General features: G+C 37.1%; 1 protein-coding gene across 10 annotated transcripts in view; it reads right to left on the reverse strand.

Annotated features, from left to right (window-relative positions):
* The window catches only part of inpp4b (inositol polyphosphate-4-phosphatase type II B), a 501,746-nt gene that overhangs the window by 95,025 nt on the left and 383,144 nt on the right, over nt 1-23,577 (reverse strand). For all 10 annotated transcript variants that reach the window (XM_057844280.1, XM_057844279.1, XM_057844282.1 and 7 more), the window contains one exon: nt 14,067-14,214. In XM_057844280.1, coding sequence (XP_057700263.1) covers nt 14,067-14,214 — 148 coding nt within the window. The remainder of the gene's footprint in view (nt 1-14,066; nt 14,215-23,577) is intronic.

Consider the following 23,577-nt stretch of genomic DNA (forward strand, 5'->3'; position numbering starts at 1 on the left):
TTAAAAATTTTAATCGTTTGACAGCCCTAATTATTTTTCTACACGCAAAAATGGACTAAGCCGACGGGAGTATCATCGAAGAGCAAGTCTCGTCAAGACATTATTATGATTCCCAAATGGCAAGGTCGGCAATTGAAAAAAAAAAAAAAATGGAAGAGCCACCGAGACGTGTGTGTTCGGAATTGAGTGGCCAAATGAAGCGGTGACCCAGTCGGCCAAAAACTGCCAACTTTTTATCACTTTATGTTGTATTTTTGGTTTGTGCACTTCATCATTTATTGTGTACATATGTTTGCTGTGAGTCTGTGACTTATTTACGTGTCACACTTCAAGTATATGAAGAATAAAGAACAGGTTTGGTGTCAAAAGAGTTGTTTTGATCTTTAATGTTCAATAACAGACAGTTTACACACGATACATCATCACTGATTGAGAGTGCCTCGGTGCTTTTTTTGATAACGTTAAAATCAAGGCTCCCAACGCAGTTTGGGAAGTTCCATAGACGCCAGAAAATCTGCTATGGCTTCCCACTGGCTGGTTGTAGGACACCGCTAACAAATCGGGCTGGAGGGCTTTGCAGATCTTGGACGCAGTGCTCGATGCCAGTTTGAAGCCAGCCGCCACAGCTAGCTGTCTCCACCCGAGTCTAGAAAACTCTGTGCGGCATCAAAAGTCAGCCAGATCGCCTGGAAACCGTCTTCTGCATTGCCTGACCCTCAACATTTGTATGATCAACATTTATTCAATGTTGATGAGCAGAAGATTTACATTCAAGCGTTCCATCTTACATTGTTTATTTTTTTCTCCGTTAAACTAGACTAGCAGAAGTCAACAAGCATGCCCCAAAACTGTACAAACATAACGCCACAACCGTCTGGAGGCTTGGCGGTGAATTACAGAGCAAGGCGTTCCCTCACCGCAGAACTATCGAATGCTCATTGATGCCTTAATCACTTCGCCAACACCGCAACGCAGGAGAATAACTCAGGCTTAAGGGTGTGCCAAAAAAACGATTATTAGCTGCATCGCGATTCGACACGTGACAATTTGATTACGATTCATAAATTTTCAAAAATGTTTTTCTAAAAATACATTTACAATGACAAAAAAATAAGAACAAATTATACAGTTCAAAATACTGCACAGATGGCATATTACTCAATCTAAAATGTACAAAATTTTGGGTGCTCTCAATCAGATACAGTGGGGCAAATAAGTATTTAGTCAACCACTAATTGTGCAAGTTCTCCCACTTGAAAATATTAGAGAGGCCTGTAATTATCATCATGGGTAAACCTCAACCATGAGAGACAGAACCATGAGAGACAGAATGTGGAAAAAAAAACAGAAAATCACATTGTTTGATTTTTTAAAGAATTTATTTGCAAATCATGGTGGAAAATAAGTATTTGGTCTATACCAAAAGTTCATCTCAATACTTTGTTATGTACCCTTTGTTGGCAACAACGGAGGCCAAACGTTTTCTGTAACTCTTCACAAGCTTTTCACACACTGTTGCTGGTATTTTGGCCCATTCTTCAATGCAGATCTCCTCTGGAGCAGTGATGTTTTGGGCCTGTCGTTGGGCAACACAGACTTTCAACTCCCTTCTCACCCCGTGGCGTCAAAATGATAACAAGGACGGTAAGCAAAAATCCCAGAAACACACGGGGGGATCTAGTGAATGACCTACAGAGAGCTGGGACCACAGTAACAAAGGCTACTATCAGTAACACAATGCGCCGCCAGGGACTCAAATCCTGCACTGCCAGACGTGTCCCCCTGCTGAAAAAAGTACACGTCCAGGCCCGTCTGCAGTTCGCTAGAGAGCATTTGGATGATCCAGAAGAAGACTGGGAGAATGTGTTATGGTCAGATGAAACCAAAATAGAAGTTTTTGGTAGAAACACAGGTTCTCTTTTTTGAAGGAGAAAGAATACTGAATTGCATCCGAAGAACACCATACCCACTGTGAAGCATGGGGGTAGAAACATCATGCTTTGGGGCTGTTTTTCTGCAAAGGGACCAGGACGACTGATCTGTGTAAAGGAAAGAATAAATGGGGCCATGTATCGAGAGATTTTGAGTGGAAATCTCCTTCCATCAGCAAGGGCATTGAAGATCAGACGTGGCTGGGTCTTTCAGCATGACAATGATCCCAAACACACAGCCAGGGCAACAAAGGAGTGGCTTCGTAAGAAGCATTTCAAGGTCTTGGAGTGGCCTAGCCAGTCTCTAGATCTCAACCCCATAGAAAATCTGTAGAGGGAGTTGAAAGTCCGTGTTGCCCAATGCCAACCCCAAAACATCACTGCTCTAGAGGTGATCTGCATGGAGGAATGGGCCAAAATACCAGCAACAGTGTGTGAAAAGCTTGTGACGAGTTACAGAAAACGTTTGGCCTCCGTTATTGCCAACAAAGGGTACATAACAAAGTATTGAGATGAACTTTTGGTATCGACCAAATACTTATTTTCCACTATGATTTGCAAATAAATTCTTTAAAAATCAAACAATGTGATTTTCTAGGTTTTTTTCCACATTCTGTCTCTCATGGTTGAGGTTTACCCATGTTGACAATTACAGGCCTCTAATATTTTCAAGTAGGAGAACTTGCACAATTAGTGGTTGACTAAATACTTATTTGCCCCACTGTAGTTGTAATCCAAGAAACTAAACTGTTTTCTCTAAGTGTGAATATCTTCAGCTCCTTTCAAGGCTTATTCATGATTTGCATGGACCATAACATTAATAAGAGGCCTTGACAGAGTTCCAAATTAAAACGGCCACAACAATAAGTTGTGCAACAGCAATATGCTCTCTTGACAATGAGCCCAATTTTCCGTAATTATGCCTCATAAATGTTGTATGCTCTGTTTACGTCGCCTAATGAAAGCTCCTTCTGTTCGAGGGAGAATTACTTAAGATTATTTCAATGCAATTTCTGAAAATAAACTGTTGCTCTTTTGTATGATAAACGTGTATATTGCAGGTGAGTATGCGGAGCTAATGGAGGAAATGAAAGCGCGACATCTGGTCAGGGGTGATAATGGGGGAGAGTGAGGCTGTTTAATCAGAGTGCTATTGTCAGACTAGGTCAAGGTGCGCAAAGATGAATAATACGCACGGTGATGATTGGATTGATGGGATGATGAAAGGGAGTTGTTTTGCTCAGAAGTGCAAGCAACTTCAGTTGTGGCTTTTATATGGTAAAACAAAAGATATTCTATGGAAAAATAATGAAAGATTTTAATAAAGTTCTTTTTTTTAAAGGATGATTTTATATACAGTGGGGCAAATAAGTATTTAGTCAACCACTAATTTTCTCAGCTTTTCTGTTCCAATACTGTATTGGTTCTAGATATACTGACAAAAAAGTTGAAAAACACTTGCATAAACACGCACATCTTCTTCTTTTTCCTTTATGGAACAAAATATGTACAAATGATGTTCATTCTCCCTGTCCTTTGTCAAAATAAATTGGACATCTAGCATCGTCAATGGCAGCCAATGAATTGAAGAAGAAATAACGACAAAATATAGAAACATTTATTATATATGTATTTTCATCTGTGTGATTTTAACAAAGATCAGATCACATTTAATGGTGATTATATGCAAAAATGTGAGAAATTCCAAAAGGTTCAGATACTTTTTCATACCACTGTACATATGTATGTATGTATATGTGCACATATACCATACAAATGTACATAAATACATACATACTGTGTATATACATACATATACAGTATATACATACATACATACACACAATATATACATATATAGTATATATACAGTGATATACACACATATATACTGTACATACATATATAAATACATATATATACTGTGTATACAGTATACACACATATACTGTATATATATCTATTTCCAGTAATGTGAAAAAAATAGTCTTTATTCAGAAATGTTCACATATCAAGGTCTGTTCTTGTTGAAATATATCAACAAAAATGCATATTCTAACTGAGGAAAAAGTTAGGACAGCCTACCACCTAGTAGCTCTTGTTAGCCCCTTTGCCTGGAATAATTTTAGTGAGACACTTTTTGTAGCCATCTACCAGTCTTTGACATCTGTCTGAAGAAAGTTTGCCCCACTCCTCAATGCAGAATACTTTCAGCTGTGAGATGTTTGAGGGGTTTCTTGCATGAACAGCCCCTTTCAAGTCATCCCACAGCAGGCCATTCCAGGACTCTGCGTTTCAGCCAGTACGTGGTGGATTTACTGGTATGTTTTGGTTCATTGTCATGTTGCAGGGTCCAGTTTTGCTTCAGCTTTCATTTTTTTCATAGATGATCTCACATGTTCCTCAAGCACTCTCTGATACACGATAGAATTCATGGTGGATTCTATGATGTGAGCTGGCCAGGTCCTGCTTTAGCAAAGCATCCCCAAACCATGACGCTTCCACCTCCATGCTTCAGAGTTGGTATGAGGTTCTTTTCCTGGAACGCTGTATTGGGTTTACGCCAAACGGGTCCTCTGTTCTGGTGTCCAAATAAATCAATTTTTAAATTTATCTGTCCAAAGAACATTATTCCAGAAATCCTGGCCTTTGCCTACATTCACTCTGATTGTAAAGGCATGCGCTTTCGCATCAACAGTTGCAAGAGCCCGCTGTAGGTCCCGTGATGACACTTTAGGGTTTTTGGAGACTTCTTTTAGCATCTTGCAGTCTGCTCTCGGCGTGAACTTGCTTGGACGGCCAGACCTAGGCATGTTGGCAGTTGTTTTGAATGTCCTCCACTTGTAGATAATTTTCCAGATGGTGGAATGGCTGATTTTATATTCTTTTGAGATCCCTTACCATACTCATAAGTGTCTACAATCTTATTTCTGAAGGCCTCAAACAGCTCCTTTGATCTCACCATGGTGTTTTCTCTCACTTAAACAGTCAGAGGCACACAAAACTAAATGTGAGGCTTAAATAAGGCAAGCATCCTTTAAAACACTGGGTAATGATGTCCTAATCACGGGCACCTGATGTGATACAACTGTGTGTGATTTGAGCCATTTTAAGTGAGATTGAATGTGGGGGTGTCCTAATTTATTCCTCAACAGAAATTACTTTTATTCAAAATTATATTATACAGAAAGTTATTTAAAAAAATCTTTTTTTTCCCCCAATTTTAATTGTTTACTTCTGTTACCCGAAATATATTAGAAAACACACGGGCTTCCATAGGGCCTCCTCACTTTTTCACATGACCTGTATACATGCATATATGTATACAGTATATCAATATATTCCCATATATTCCCCTCCCCAAAAATGGAGTCCTTCTTTTCTCTCGCCGCTCATTCCTCATCATCCTCCAAATCGCCGATGATAATCCACTGAACGGGAGCCTTAAACATCGGCCAACAACTTTTATTTACGACATAAAACGTCTGATGAAGGTCACTTGGCCGTAATGGCGCCGTAAATTTAGCGCGCGAGGTCCCGGAGCGCCGCGAGCAGCCGAGCGCCCGCCGTTATTTCATGCTGTGTTATTGTGCCTGCTCCATTTTAATCACACAGGGGCTTTGTGCGCCCGCTCAATAAATCCTGCGCGAAATGAAAAGTGAAATAGTGTATATACTTTCGGCAGAAAAAACAACAACAACAACAACAAAAAACTCGACAGACTCTCAATCATTTTTGCAACCGGTAGAAATTAGACAATGTCTCTATCGCCGCTTTTTTTTTGCTGATTAGGTTGTTCACTGCTGGTGACGGCAATGGACGTCCACTTCATTTGAACTAGGAGGAGCCACGATAAATCTACAAGGAATCGATACACAAATAATTTGGCTATTTTGATGGTTGATCAGTTGTTTGGGGAAATTGTCGACCTCAAAATTATCCTAATTTTTTAGCCTCTTGATAAGGAATAGTCTCTTCTGTTTTAAAAATTATATATCTATATTTTTTGTAAATTATGAAACAAATAGGAAAGAATTGTATTTATTTTTGTTTTATTTTCACTTTTTAAAATTGTACTTAATGAAAAGTAATTTTGTATTAAAAAAGTATAGTAAGTAATAAACAGTATGCACTGGATGTTGATTTTTTAATTGAAAAAAAAAAAAATCTAAAATACTTATAATATCTTTATTAATTCTTAAAAAACATTGCATTTATTAAAAAAAATTGAGTATATTTATAAAAAATGAATAAAAATAAATATTCTTTGATTAATATATTTTTATTTTTTTATATTAATATAGCAGATGATTATATTTAGATTAATTTATTGTAATTTGTAACAGTTTCAAATTGTATTTATTTAAAAATATTTATATTTTAAGTATATATACATTTCCTTTAAAAAACACGAAAAGGAAAAAAAATATATACATTAATTTTTTTCTCTTTTTTTATTTAATCATTATCTATTCAATTATATTTTTATTTTAAATGAAAAATTAAAAACAAAAAACTATATATTGTCATTAATTCTTCATTTTTAAAATTGCATTTATTCAAAATAAAAAAAAAACATCTAAATATTTTCTTGAATGTATATTTTCCAAAATTTAATTAAAAAAAAAAAAGAAGAAATATTCTGAAAATGAAAATTACATTTATAGATATTTCTGAATAAATACAAATATTTCCTTCAAAAAACATAAAACGGAAAATAAACTCTATATTCTTTCGTTTTGATTTTAATCATTTAATTTATTAAACGCATTATTAATGATTTCATATTTTTATAATTAATTAATTTAATAAGTTATTATTTTTTAAATTTGTCAATAAAAAATAAAAACGAAAATTTCTGCAATTAATGTAGTAAGCAGATGACTATTTATTTTAGCTTTTGAAAATTATATTTATAAATATTTCTAATACAAATATTTCCTTCAAAAAAACAAAAAGGGGGAAAAAAACTATTCTTTCTATTTGATTTTAATAATTTAATTTATTAAATATATTATCAATTAAGTAATATTTCTATAGTTTTTATATTTATTATTTTTATTTTGTTAAAAAAAAAGTTAATTGTTAATTTTTTTCAATTTTTAAAAATGTATTTATTTAATCTATTTTTGACTGCATTTAATCAAAATAATTAAAACTGGAAAAAAAACGAACTGTTTTTCTCGTTTTTATTTTTCAAAAATTTGAAAAAAAAAAAGAATAAAAAAAAAAACACACATATGTCAAAAAACACACATATATGTGTACATATATATGTGTGTGTACATATATATACATACATGTATTAGGGCTGTGAAAATTATTGTTAACGGGCGGTAATTAATTTTTTAAATTAATAACGTTAAAATATTTGACGCAATTAAGGCACATGCCCTGCTCAAACAGATTCAAACGACAGCACAGTGCAATGCCAACTTGTTACTTGTGTATTTTTGGAGTTTTGTCGCCCTCTGCTGGTGCTTGAGTGTGACTGATTTTATGGGCTTCAGCACCCATGAGCATTATAATAATAGTAATTATTGACATCAACAATGGCGGGCTACTAGTTTATTTTTTGACTGAAAATTTTACAAATTTTATTTAAACGAAAACATTAAGAGGCGTTTTAATATAAAATTTCTTTATCTTTTAAGAACTACATATCTTTATATCCAAGGATCGCTTTAACAGAATGTTAATAATGTTAATGCCATCTTGTTGATTTATTGTAATAATAAACAAATACGGTACTTACAGTGGGGAGAACAAGTATTTGATACACTTCCGATTTAGCTGGTTTTCCCACTTGCAAAGCATGTAGAGGTCTGTAATTTGTATCATAAGTTCTCTTCAACTGTGAGGGACGGAATCTAATACAAAAATGCAGAAAATCACGTTGTATGATTTTTAAATAATAAATTTGCATTTAATTGCATGAAATAAGTATTTGATACATCACAACAATTGAACGTCATATTGAATATTTAATATTTATACAGAAACCTTTGTTTGCTTTTACAGATACCAAACGTTTCCTGTAGTCCTTGACAAGGTTTGCACACACTGCAGCAGGGATTTTGGCCCACTCCTCCATGCAGATCTTCTTTCAGGTTTCGGGGCTGCTGCCGGGCAACACGGACTTTCAGCTCCCTCCATAGATTTTCTATCAGGTTCAGATCTGGTAACTGGCTAGGCCACTCCAGGACCTTTAGATGCTTCTTACGGAGCCACTCTTTAGTTGCCTTGGCTGTGTGCTTTGGGTCGTTGTCATGCTGGAAGACCCAGCCACGACCCATCTTCAGGGCTCTCACTGAAGGAAGGAGGTTGTCAGCCAAGATCTGGCGATACATAGCCCCATCCATCCTCCCCTCAATACGGTGCGGTCGTCCTTTACCCTTGGCAGAGAAGCAGCCCCAAAAAATGATGTTTCCTCCTCCATGTTTCACGGTTGGGATGGTGTTCTTGGGGTTGTACTCATCCTTCTTTTTTCTCCAAACACGACGAGGCGAGTTTAGACCAAAAAGTTCAATTTTGGTCTCATCCGACCACAAGACCTTCTCCCATTGCTCCTCTGGATCATCCAGATGGTCAGTGGCAAACTTCAGACGTGTCTGGACATGCACTGGCTTCAGCAGCGGGACCTTGCGTGCGCTGTAGGATTTTAATCCATGACGGTGTAATGTGTTTCCGATGGTTTTCTTTGAGACTGTGGTTCCAGCTCTCTTCAGGTCATTGACCAGGTCCTGCCGTGTAGTTCTGGGCTGATCCCTCACCTTCCTCATGATCAGTGATGCCCCACGAGGTGAGATCTCGCATGGAGCCCCAGAACGAGGCAGATTGACCGTCAACTTGAACTTCTTCCATTTTCTAATAATCGCTCCAACAGTTGTTACCTTCTCACCAAGCTGCATGCTTATTTTCCTGTAGCCCATCCCAGGCTTGTGCCGGTCTATTATTTTATCCCTGATGTCCTTACACAGCTCTTTGGTCTTGGCCATTGTGGAGAGGTTGGAGTTTGTTTGTTTGTTTGTTTGAGCATGTGAACAGGTGTCTTTTATACAGGTAACAAGTTCAAACAGGTGCAGTTACTTCCGGTAATGAGTGGAGAACAGGAGGGGTTCTTAAAAAAGAACTAAGAGCCAAAATATTTACTAGTTGGTAATGTATCAAATACTTATTTCATGCAGTTAAATACAAATTTATTATTTAAAAATTATACAATGTGATTTTCTGGATTTTTGTATTAGATTCCGTCCCTCACAATTGAAGAGAACTCATGATACAAATTACAGACCTTTACATGGCTTGCAAGTGGGAAAACCAGCAAAATTGGCAGTGTATCAAATACTTGTTCTCCCCACTGCATGTACCGTATGTTGAATGTATATATCCATCTTGTGTCTTATCTTTCCATTCCAACAATAATTTACAGAAAAATATGGCATATTTTATAGATGGTTTGAATTGTGATTAATTACGATTCATTGATTTTCAAGCTGTAATTAACCTGAATAAAAATTTGAATTGTTTGACAGCCCTAATCTATATATACTGTATCTTTATATATATATATCCTTTCCTTTTTTTGGTTGTTGATTTTTAATAAATCCAGATGAGATATTTCCAACATCTGCGTTTGCCAGTCCCTCCCAAATCTACCTATTGAACGTCCATCGTGGATGGCAACCTAGAGTTAACGAGATACCCCGATTATTTATTCATCTGTACATTCATTTTAACATTAACAAGGCATCTCTTATTGAATGCCGTTTAATTGGCACCCACGCGCCTTCATTATCTCGGAGGGCGGAGGCGCGATCCAAAAATACATGAGAACGCCAACCGGCACATCAAAGCCCGTGTACGCAAATCAGGCAGAAACATTATTTATGTTTGCCGGTGCTTTGCAAAACCCCGCTGAGTTGCTTGCGCTGCCTTACATTGATAAGAAACTAATAAATATTCCATTATCGACTCTAAATGTAGCATAAATGATCCACGCAGGGGGTGCGAAATTACAGCGACTCGCTCTTTCGCGCCAACGAAAATAACGTCGTCGTCAAGAGCTGGCAAACACAAAGCCAGGTACTCCGCGTGAATGCTTTGTGCGCGCGTGTCCTTGAGCGTGCGATACAAATCAACCTGGCCCTCTTCTGTCACTATTATCAAGTGGAAGTTCGCTCGGATCGGATTTGTCATCTTTCTTGTTGTGACATGAGCAGAGGGAAGTGACCGGAAGGATTGCGCGTGTCTGCCAGATATGAGGTTGCCAAAGACGACCACATGCAGGAGGAATGATCCTTTGTGACCGGCAGACTAGTCTTAACTTGTTCTCAAACTCACACGGTGACTTATTTGAGGTCTGTTCTTGATATGTGCTGTGACACTTTCCATTGGTGTGAAGTGAATGTGATGAGGTCAAAAACCAAGGAAAAATAAGTCTCATTCTGTGGCGGCCTTTCATTTTGACTAAGATTTCAAGTCCCGCGGACTGATTTTTGAGTGTCACAAACTTCCAAGAAAGCTTATGTACAGTATATAGGTTTCTTAGGCCGTGACGTGTGTCTACGTCCACCGAACAGAACGCTATGCTATGCTGGGGTACTTCCACAGTGTCACTCTTTAATTATGTAAGGTAGTGATTTAAATAGGGCTGTCCCAAACGACTAATTTTCTCCCGATTAGTCAGCCGACTATTTCTACGATTAGTCGACTAATCTAATAATTAAAAAAAAATGTGTTTTTGTTTTGTTTACTAATTTAGCAATGAAATTTTTGTTGACGCTTATCAATTCACAAAAAAAACATATTGGAACACTTAAATTATTTATTAAAGTACAAATAAACGCGTAAATAACAATAATAAATCACAAATAAACAATGAGTTCAAATGCTGATAGAATTAACTAGTGTAGCATCCCGATTGAAAAGATGGTCTCTTAAACTGATGGTTTACAACTTTTATTCCATCCTTGACGTAATCACACCGTAAGAGCTACGGTACACACAAATAAAACAACACAATTAGAAATTAACAAAAACTTTTCACCTTTTTACTTTTAAACCTTATTTATATAGCAATGAATTGCCTATATGAATTGCCTTTACCTTAATTTATTACCTTATCAGTGACAATCTCTCCCTTGAGTGCAATCACTGTATATACTGTATATATTTATGACCTTTTAACCTTATATAATTTTCTATACCATAAAATAAACCATAACATGAAATAAACCTATCATTTAGCATTAAGAACAATACTAATAGCACTTATAGGCCCATTGTCAATGAAACATTATTATTTAGTAAGGCGACAGCACCCTCTGGTGTACAAAAAATGAACAAAAAAAAAAAAAATTACAAACTGGGTGACAGCGCTTGAGGTGTTTATTCACGGCCGACGTGCAGCCAAGCTTGGCATTGAAGAGACAGGACAGAAGAGTGTACCCTCCTTTGTTTCTTTGAAATAAGTCAATGTTTTGGACACGCTGGTGCGCTTTTTTTTAGCTTTGTGCCGCTTTCCCCGCTTGCATACAGAGCATCCGACATTCTGAACTTTCCACGCATATATTTTTTTAACCCTTCATTAACCGTCGACGGGATGTTGTGCTCGTCGACGGATTTACGTCATCGATGACGTCGACTATGTCGACTTGTCGGGACAGCTCTAGATACAGGTGTCAATGGCAAGTTTTAAACTAATTAGAGATCAAGCCAATGAGTGCGTTTTGTCACCCGACTGACGCCGTAGTTTCCTTTTTAGTGAGGGTCCATTGTGTCTTATGTTCATTTTAGGGCTGTCAAAATTATCGCCTTAACGGGCGGTAATTAATTTTTTAAACTAATCACGTTAAAATATTTGACGCATTTAACGCACATGCCCCGCTCAAACAGATTAAAATGACAGCACGGTGTAATGTCCACTTGTTACTTGTGTTTTTTGGCGTTTTTGTAGCCCTCTGCTGGCGCTTAGGTGCGACTGATTTTATGGGTTTCAGCACCACATGAGCATTGTGTAATTATTGACATCAACAATGGCGAGCTACTAGCTTATTTTTTGATTGAAAATTTTAAATTTTATTAAAAAGAAAACATTAAGAGGGGTTTTATTATAAAATTTCTATAACTTGCACTAACATTTATCTTTTAAGAACTACAAGTCTGTCTATCCATGGATCGCTTTAACAGAATGTTAATAATGTTAATTCCATCTTGTTGATTTATTGTTATAATAAACAAATACAGTCGCTATGTACCGTATGTTGAATGTATATGTCCATCTTGTGTCTTATCTTTCCATTCCAACAATAATTTTGAGAAAAATATGGCATATTTTATAGATGGTTTGAATTGCGATTAATTGCGATTAATTAATTTTTAAGCTGTAATTAACTCGATTTAAAATTTTAATAATTATAATAAACAAATACAGTACTTATGTACCGTATGTTGAATGTATACAGTGCCCTCCATAATTATTGGCACCCCTGAAAAAGATGTGTTTTTTTAGCTTCTAATATTTTTTTTAATTCAAATAATATGGGACCTTAATGGGGAAAAAAAAAGAGAAAAATCCAACCTTCGATACAAATGCATTCATTCAGTGGAGGAAAAAATCCCACATAAAGAAAAAATTATTTGACATCAAATAATGTGTGTCACAATTATTAGCACCCTTGGTGTTAATACTTTGTACAACCCCCTTTTGCCAACAAAACAAGGTCTGGGGACTGAGATGGCCTTGGGAGGAGCTTGATTTTGTGTCTGGTGAACCATTTCTGTGTAGATTTGGCCATATGTTTAGGGTCATTGTCTTGCTGAAAGACCCAGTGACGACCCATCTTCAGCTTTCGGGCAGAGGGCAACAGATTTTGATTTAAAATGTCCTGGTATTTCAAAGCATTCATGATGCCATTATTCTTGGTTTTTTACATTATGAACAACTCAGATTTTAAGTTTTTGTGCAATAATCTAATTGTAACATGTATTTGTTACATGTTTTTAGTGCTGCAACGATTAATCGATTAACTCAGTATTCGATTAGAATAAATTATTCAAATTAAATTTGCTGCTTGAGTACTCGTTTAATTAAAGTGGCGTTGTAATGGTTTATTTTGAGTGTTTGCATTTAGTTTTATTGATTTGAGCGGCTACACTGCCCTTTTGGTCTGCCTCATTTCACATGGGTGAATCTAGCTGCTCCATGTCAAGACCAACATAAGCAAAGTTTTTGTTTGAGTTAATGTTTTTTTAATGCATTTGTAATTTAGTTTTTTGGTATATTTAGCAGTTGTTTGCGGGTATATGTGTCTGAACCATTAAGATCATTGTAAAAAAAAAAAAAAAAAAGTTAGCTTGTTATAGCATTTAAGCTAGCGGACTTTTGCTATGAAAGTTAGCCAACTGTCCTTTTGTTGTATATAGATCCTCATTTATTTCTTTATACCGTTTGAGGCTCAACTTAGGTTTTTTAATTTTTCATGTTCCTTATCCGATTACTCGATTATTTGAACTAACTAGCTCATAGATTAATCGACTACTAAACTAATCGATAGCTGCAGCCCTACATGTTTTGATGCATTTTCATGCATTATAAAAGATTTATGTCGGAATTTTGGAACAGATTAGGACATTTACATGGAAAAGGCTTCTCTACTTACAAAATTTTCAAGCTAAGAAACTACTTCTGGAACCAAATAATTTCATAAGTAGAGGCACCACTGTACATTGGTTTCACTCAACAAACTAGCCTTGCAAGCAAGGTCTCGATTGGATGTTTCCCAAATTGATATGTGGAATATTTTCGTAACGGATATATGGAACAATCAATTTGTCGTTCCAGGGTATCAACATGCTATTTTAGAAGCAAAAAAACAGAAAAATGATTTCAGTACTTCCTCAGTTTAATACGAACCTCAGAGATGACTCGAACTATCTCTAGTACATGGATTTTCACGTCAGTGGCTATGAAGGAGTTGATAGCACCATTATAATGATTGACATTCACTAGATTGATCGATTGAGCTCATTAGCGGCATTACCTGCTCTAGCTTTTACTGACATGGAGATGACAAATGCCTCACTGGAATGACAAAATACAATGGTGTCCACTAACGGTAAAGCTTGTGTTACCTGCTCATGTCCTCTTGCACGTAGAGCGAGAGCAGCTGCTTAGGTATGCTGAAGGACAACGTGCACTCCTCCATTTGCTCGCGCACCAGCATCCACTTGCTGTCCACTGTTTGGAACCTGTACACTTTGCATACCGGGTTGGTGAACACTGTGGAAACCAAATTGAGGCATAAAAATGAGACACAAGAGATGAAAAAGGGCCAGAAAAGCACTGCTGGCAAACTACATCCTTCAAAGTCAAAGGACGGATTCAATTTGATGATCAATAGCTCTGTCCTCGCAGATAAGCCGGTATTCATCTTTGTCTACTTCTGCAGTAAGAAAGAGAAACATTGTCTTTTCTTCCGACATTTCCATTGTAATAGCTCTGTGGTGGTGCGTATAGGAATGTAATTGGTTATTGTAATTGGTTGGTATGTTTAACTTATTCCTTGCCATTAACTTAATAGACGTACAATACAATAATTAACATAATACATAGTAATTACACAGTAATAACATAGTAATAACACTGTAATAACGTCTAATCATTAAAAATGAAAAGCAGCATGACCCGTAATCATCAGTGGACCAAATTTAAGTGTTTAAATGTTGAAATGGATTGGACATTGATTGCACATTACGTAGCACAAGACAAAAATCACTCCTGTCTCGCTAAATCCTTCAAAGTCAAATTTAGACGCAAGGAAAAGAATATTCTATTTGTTGATCAATAGCTGTGTACCGCGTAGATAAGCCGTCATTCATCTCCTACTTTTGTATTTAGAACGATAAACATTGTCCCCACTTGCTCCATTTCCGTTTCAATTGCTCTGTGGTGGTACGTATAGGAATGTAATTGGTTATAATAATTGGTTGGTATGTTAAACTTATTCCTTTCCATTGACTTAATAGACGTACAATACAATAATTAACATAATACATAGTAATTACACAGTAATAACATAGTAATAACACTGTAATAATGTCTAATCATTAAAAATGGATAGCAGCATGACCGGTAATCATCAGTGGACCAAATTTAAGTGTTCAAATGTTGAAATGGATTGGACATTGATTGCACATTACGTAGCACAAGACAAAAATCACTCCTGTCTCGCTAAATCCTTCAAAGTCAAATTTAGACGCAAGGAAAAGAATATTCTATTTGTTGATCAATAGCTGTGTACTGCGTAGATAAGCCGTCATTCATCTCCTACTTTTGTATTTAGAACGATAAACATTGTCCCCACTTGCTCCATTTCCGTTTCAATTGCTCTGTGGTGGTACGTATAGGAATGTAATTGGTTATAATAATTGGTTGGTATGTTAAACTTATTCCTTGCCTTTGACTTAATAGACGTACAATACAATAATTAACATAATACATAGTAATTACACAGTAATAACATAGTAATAACACTGTAATAATGTCTCATCATTAAAAGTGAAAAGCAGCATGACCCGTAATCATCAGTGGACCAAATTTAAGTGTTCAAATGTTGAAATGGATTGGACATTGATTGCACATTACGTAGCACAAGACAAAAATCACTCCTGTCTCGCTAAATCCTTCAAAGTCAAATTTAGATGCAAGGGGAAAAAATTCAATTTGTTGATCAATAGCTGTGTACCGGGTAGATAAGCCGTCATTCATCTCCTACTTTCGTATTTAGAATGAGAAACATTGTCCCCACTTGCTCCATTTCCATTTCAATTGCTCTGTGGTGGTACGTATAGGAATGTCATTGATTATAATAATTGATTGGTATGTTAAACTTATTCCTTGCCATTGACTTAATAGATGTACAATACAATAATTAACATAATACATAGTAATTACACAGTAATAACATAGTAGTAACACTGTAATAATGTCTAATCATTAAAAATGAATAGCAGCATGACCGGTAATCATCAGTGGACCAAATTTAAGTGTTCAAATGTTGAAATGGATTGGACATTGATTGCACATTACATAGCACAAGACAAAAATCACTCCCGTCTTGCTAAATCCTTCAAAGTCAAATTTAGAAGCATGGGAAAAAATTCAATTTGTTGATCAATAGCTGTGTCCCACGTAGATAAGCCTTCATCCATCTCCTACTTTTGTAGTCAGAACGATAAACATTGTCCCCACTTGCTCCATTTCCATTTTAATTACATATTTATTGTGTAACAGTCAAGTCGTTTTGAAATCGCAAACCACCCGACTTCCTCCCCATTAAGCCAATTTCCCTTCCCGTAAATCTAGCGCGCGTCTCCAAAAGCGCTAGTGCAAATGTCGGCGGCGTGGAGGAACGCTAATGCTCTTATCTGCGCGCCGGCAGCAGGAGGCGAGGAAGCGGCGCGCCTCGAAATGCAGTTTACCGCCGCTTTCGGCGTCCCGTTACTGCAGTCAGACAGCGAGTCGGTCAATAAGTCGGTCACTGTGAAATGTGGCGTTGACAACTCGAGGCGCTGAAACACGCGCAGCCGCCCTAAGTGGGAGGTATGCTGCTTTAGGATGAAGCATGACAAAATACTTGCGCTACAATACCATGACGCACGCTACCAAATGATTCCATACATCTGTGGAATTTGCATTGAAATGGTTTCATGTAAACAACTACTTTTTTGTTCCGCATGGTCATGGTTTATCAACCATTCAGTGCAACTGTAGTTCATAATCTGCATGTAGATTGATAAATAAAGAGTGTGTGGTTTAACCTTTCAATCAATAGTGACTGACATGTAGATTGACCAATTATTGTTGTGGTAAAAAAAAACAAGGCAGTGTTGTGCTTGTGTACTGACTAAAGCTTTACATTTACTCCGTTACATTTATTTGAGTACTGTAATTTTCGGACTATAAGACACTAATTTTTTCCTTCATTTGGATCCTGTGGTTTATATTACAATGCGGCTTATTTGTTAATTTATTTAGATTAATAGGTAACACTTCATTTGACAGCGGCGTAATAAGACTGTCATAACTCAGACCGTCATAATTCCGACATGACACTATCATGGGCATTACTGAATGCTTATGACAGATGTCATTAAGTGTCGTCCTGCAAATGATGTTGCTAACTATTTATGTCCAGCTTGGATCTTTTACATCCATTCAAAAGTGAGATAATTTGCCAGATAACACTAAATGAAATCTTTTATAAACATTCATTAATGGTCATGACAGTGTCATGTCATAATTATGATTGTCTAATGCAGTGCTTCTCAATTATTTTCTGGTACGCCCCCCCAAGGAAGACGTAAATATTTTGCGCCCCCCCAAACTCTCTGCCGCCACTGTAAATAGTATCATTTGTCTATAAAATTATTATTATAAGTACGCATCTGCCTAACATTGTGTCCTTTTTTTCTACTTAAAAAAAAAAAAACTATAAATATAAATGAACTTACAATAAAGTATAACTTCATTAACATTGTTTTGTTTGTAACAGTAAAGATTTAACGGGCATCAATTTGCCTGAATTAAAAAAAAAGTCACATCCAAATTGTAAAAATACACTCAAGGTACATTTTTGACCATTTGATACTGAAAAATAAAATGTAATAAAATCAGTGAATAATAAAAAAAAAAAAAAAAAATCAAATTGATTAGAAGCATTAACTACGGTGGCCGAGAGGTGTCAGGCAAAATGCAAAGTCCAAACACTTTGCAAATAGAAAAAAGCACGAACCCAAATTGCAAACGCTTTGCAAAAGAAAAAAGCACGAATGCAATCTGCCACAACACGATCCCCAATTCCTAAAGCGCGATTACAAATTGGCAAAAGCACGAACCCCAATTGCAACAACACGACAGCAAATGGCTCGCAGCACGAATGCAAATTGTCACAACATGATCCCCAATTCCTAAGGTGCGCTTGCAAATTGGCAAAAGCACAAATCCCAGCTGCCACAACACGACAGCAAATAGCTCGTAGCACAACAGCAAACGGCTCACAGCACAGCAGCAAAATCACGCAACACAACGACAAGAGGATGACCCGGAAGTTAAAAAAAAAAAAAAGGACACTTTATACACTTTAAATGTGCTTTGTGACCATCTATACGGACCTCCATGAAGTTGCCCCCCCATCAGACGCAAATTTAAATAAAAATGATGTCAATCGTTTGTGCTGCAACGGTTTTGTTGATAAAGTTTTATGCTTTTATAGAGATATTAATTTCGAGTGGTGACGTCACTCGTAGCTTTTCCTCAGTTTAGCTCCCGTGGCTAATGGAGCGTACCAACTCTCTCAATAACAGGGGGGTGTCCTAAAAACTAGCTAGCACCATTTTGCTGTAAATGAGGGGATTAGAGGGATGTCAGCACTCGAAATTAGTATCTCAAGCCCCCAAATTACTGCAAAATGGACCCGAATTTGTGTTATGATCGTGCTAGTTATTATGACACCCCTCTGTTATTGAGAGAGTTGGTACGCTCCATTAGCCGCGGGAGCTAAACTGAGGAAAAGCTACGAGTGACGTCACCACTCGAAATTAATATCTCAATAAAAGCATAATACTGTATCAACAAAACCGTTGCAGCACAAACGATTAACATCATTTTTATATAAATTTGCGGGGTGGTGGCAACTTCATGGAGGTCCGTATAGATGGTCACAAAGCACATTTAAAGTGTATAAAGTGTCGTCCTTTTTCTTTTTTTTCTTTTTTTAAACTTCCAGGTCATCCTCTTGCCGTTGTGTTGAGTGATTTTGCTGCTGTGCTGTTAGCCGTTTGCTGTTGTGCTACGAGCTATTTGCTGTCGTGTTGTTGCAATTGGGGTTCGTGCTTTTGCCAATTTGCAATTGCGCTTTAGGAATTGGGGATCGTGTTGTGGCAGTTTGCATTCGTGCTTTTTTCTTTTGCAAAGCGTTTGCAATTTGGGTTCGTGCTTTTTTCTATTTGCATAGTGTTTGGACTTTGCATTTCTCCTGACACCTCTCGGCCACCGTAATTAACTCATGAGGACAATATGCCAAAAAAATTGATCGAAAAAAACAAAACTGAATAGAAGGGGGAAAAAAAAAAAGTGTCTTGGGACAAAAGGAAGTGTGTCTTTGGACAAAAGGACAGTTTTTTTATTTTCGCTGCTCACAGTATCAACCTCATTTGCATTTGCACCTCATTATTTAGCAATGAGCATGCTAACAGTGCTCACTGGTTTACTGATATAACACAGACAAAGCGGGACGACTGTTGGCAATATTCGCCACGTTTTTGCTGAAAAACAATCAAGCGGCTTATCAATGAGATTGGGGTCTAATGTCTTTCAGTGGCGTCTTAATTGATCTGGCTTCCGGCTGTCCGCTATAATCATTTTTAGAGAGTAAACAGTGGTTTTTCCTCTTCTCCCACTGTATTAAAAGTCAAAGCCAAAAGGCCCAAAAAAAGCACATTCTCGGCGGCCGAGGGAGAACCGTAGGTGAGGGCGGTCGTCGTGATGATCCAAGTCGAAAATGCCACTTCTCGGGCGGACACGTGAGAACCGGAGAAGACAGTGGGTCGGTGCGTGAGTCCGGTCGGAAAACGGCTTTGGAAAACGGCGCACAGCTCTTCTTCATATCTCTTTTCTGTGTGTTCTTGCTTAGTTCAAAAATACTGCGCGCACTTTGAAAATGAGAGCGCCACTGCCACCCACTGAGTGGATGTGCAAGTACACTTTATTGTAGTACGGCAAAAAAAAAAAAAAAAAAAAAAAAAAAAAAAAAACATGTTCCCAGAGCTCAAATGCGCCACCCCTGGCATCGCTCTGCGCCCCCCTGAGAGGGCGCGCCCTATTATTTGAGAAGTACTGGTCTAATGAAAGTCTTATGGTGCAACTGTCAAATTAAGTGTTACCATATACCATAACTAGCAATTACTGAAACTGAAGCAGCAACTGAAGAAATAATTAGCACAGAACATGAATTTTGATTGTTATTTACATCTGTAGTGCGGCAATGCATGCTAGGAGGCATGTTGGACAACAGTGTTGACAGCAGGTGGCAGCGGAGGTTGGCCGTCTCCCCCAAGTGAGCAGTGATGGCCAAATGAAGCTTTTTGAAGTAATGAAGCTGAACCCACCAAATTTAGCACGAAAACGACGTTTGTTCATAGATAAGCTGCGCTAGACTATAAGCCGAAGCTGTCCTCACTCTATTATGGGATATTTACACCAATAGATATTAACCGGTAACAATTTATTTGACAGCAGCATCGTACGACTGTCATAAGACCAAATGAGCCAACATGAAGCTTTGAACCAATAGACTGCAAAGCTTCAAAAAACTTCATTTGACCATCACTGCTCCCTTGGGGGAGACAGTCAACCTCTGCTGCCACCTATTGTCCACACTGTTGTCGTCCAGCATGCCTCCTAGCATACATTACAGCGCTATAGATGTAAATAACAATCAAAATTCATGTTCTGTGCTAATTATTTCTTCAGTTACTGTTCCAGTTGTTTCATTAATTGCTAGTTATGGTATTTGGTAACACTTTATTTGACAGTGGCACCATAAGACTAAAATAATTGATAAACTAAAATAATTGAGAAGCACTGCATTAGACCATCATAATTATGACATGACACTGACCTGAGTATTAATGAATGCTTCTAACAGATGTCATTTAGTGTTAACCGACAAATTATCTCACTTTTGAAATGATGTAAAAGATCCAAGCTGGACATTATTGCCAGACATAATTTGCCAGATGACACCTAATGACATAGGCATTCAGTAAAGCCTATGATAGTGTCAAGTCAAAATTATGATTTGTCTTATGACAGTCTTATGACAAGTATCAAAATGAAGGAAAAAAGTAGCGGCTTATAGTCCGAAAATTACAGCAATCGCGTAAACGGATAAAACAATTTTTCTTTTAGGTAAAGAACAATTATAAGCATACATGAGAAAACAAGACATTTCACCTAATCTTGAACCATTTTTAGACAATCAATGTCTTTATTTTAGATGTACATTGTTGAAAACAGCCAACAATTGCATCTCAGATGTGACTAGCAAAACAAATTCACTGCCTTCACTCAAAAAAAAGTCTAGATCTTATATATATATGGCGGAAAACACAAACAAGACTGAAAAAGCAGTTTCTGCTCTTGCACTCCTCTTTAAAAGAAACTGCTGTATTTTAAGCCAACATAACTGTTGTGTTTGATAGAACAATATGTCTATATGCTGCCATAGCTCATTCATCACGCATTAAACCCCCGAACTATTTTTAATTGGTCCGTTTTACCCTGAAAACCCCCGTTTACAGACGTCGCGCAACCGCTTTTGTTTCAACCCAGCCATAAAACGAAGGTAATAATATTTATTATTCAAAATGTCTGTCGTTTTTAGCTTAGAATCATTAATTGATGTCTAATATTTCATTTATATTAAAAAAAAAAAAAAAAACACGACAAATTATTCACTTGTATATTTTAAACTTTTAAACAAATCACGTCACAATGAAAAAAAAAAAGGCGTCTGTAAAAAAGTATATCCACCACATAACTATCGCTCACTTGTATTTTTTGTTTCTGTTGCATTTTCTCCGATATGTTAGATGATAAATAATGGATCCAAACAAAGAAAATTGAAAAAAAAAAATGTTTGAAAGGGTAAATATAGGAAAAAGAAAATCTCGGCCATTCCTTGATGTCTGCGATTTCTGCATCGTGACCCTTGTTATATGACCATGTTTCACCCGTAAAATCCACAAAAAAATCCAGCTGTGGCCATTCACAGCTGTGTCTTGACACTCGGTGATAATGCTACATGGAGTTTTTGGATCGAAACAAGGTAAGTACGTTATAATATCTCGTTAAAGCCACGGCGTCTGTAATTCTGCTCTCGCATGCTCTCACCTCCAGATAGGATTTTGCTGTTTAAATTTTTTATTTTTTTTTATTTTGCCCTCCAGTTCAAATTTTTTCTTCCCCCAGAAAATTGTGATTTTAAACTTTCCAATGATGTATCACACATGCATATCCGCGTATCGGACAATTTTGAAATTTGGCCAATTTGGGGGTGTCAGAGCGGAACTTCAAGTCACCTAAGTGTTTTCCGCCATATATATGTGTACATATATGTATATATATACTCACCGGCCACTTATTAGGTACACCTGTCCAACTGCTCGTTAACACATTTCTAATCAGCCGATCATATGGCGGCAACTCAGTGCATCTAGGCATGTAGACATGGTTTAAGACAATCTCCTGCAGTTCAAACCGAGCATCAGTATGGAGAAGAAAGGTGATTTGAGTGACTTTGAACGTAGCATGGTTGTTGGTGCCAGAAGGGCTGGTCTGAGTATTTCAGAAACTGCTTATCTACTGGGATTTTCACGCACAACATTCTTTAGGGTTTACAGACAATGGTCCGAAAAAGAAAAAATATCCAGTGAGCGGCAGTGCTGTGGGCGGAAATGCCTTGTTGATGCCAGAGGTCAGAAGAGAATGGCCAGACTGGTTCGAGCTGATAGAAAGGCAACAGTGACTCAAATAACCACCCGTTACAACCAAGGTAGGCAGAAGAGCATCTCTGAACGCACAGTACGTCGAAATTTGAGGCAGATGGGCTACAGCAGGGTGCCACTCCTTTCAGCTAAGAACAGGAAACTGAGGCTACAATTTGCACAAGCTCATCGAAATTGGACAATAGAAGATTGGAAAAACGTTGCGTGGTCTGATAAGTCTCGATTTCTGCTGCGAGATTCGGATGGTAGGGTCAGATTTTGGCGTCAACAACATGAAACCATGGATTCATCATGCCACTGGTGGCACTAGGCTGGTGGTGGTTGTGTATTGGTGTGGGGAATATTTTCTTGGCACTCTTTGGGCCCCTTGGTACCAATTGAGCATCGTTGGAACGCCACAGCCTACCTGAGTATTGTTGCTGACCATGTCCATCCCTTTATGACCACAATGTACCCAACTTCTGATGGCTAACATAAATATGTTACAATCACGCTTGATAACACACATAGCTTAAAATTTAGGTGTTTTTCCCCACGTATTCAATTGAATTACCATTTGTGTCAAGCTATTTTTACGTTCTAGTCTAAATTGTAAGTCCTAATAAGGTTTTAAATTTTTGCAGTGTTAAAAATAAATGTATGATACCTGCTGTATTGGAGCACATTAGGAACCAGTGCTACTTGGTGTTTTATCCATCACTGACTACTGAGCTAAAATTGACAGTTAGCTTTATTATGTTTTTATTTTACACCTTCATGTATATTTATTAATTGCTCTTTACCTAAAAAAAACTTTTATCCGATTACTCGATTAATTTTCATCAGAATATTCAATTACTAAAATATTTGATAGCTGCAGCCCTAACGTAGATTGAGTCAGTGATACCGTGTGTATTAACAAACACCTCGATAGATGATAGGATATAATAACACGCGAGCGGGAATGATCTTTTACAGTATGTTTTATCTTTGTATGATGACTAATTTTTTTGTAATATGAAGCATAAAAGCTTCAAAAACTTTTCGGAAAATGAATTTTTCGTGTTCCGAAACATTCGTATCTTGAGGTGGCCCT

This window comes from Corythoichthys intestinalis, chromosome 8 (genome assembly GCF_030265065.1).
Source record: "Corythoichthys intestinalis isolate RoL2023-P3 chromosome 8, ASM3026506v1, whole genome shotgun sequence".
NCBI lineage: Eukaryota > Metazoa > Chordata > Actinopteri > Syngnathiformes > Syngnathidae > Corythoichthys > Corythoichthys intestinalis.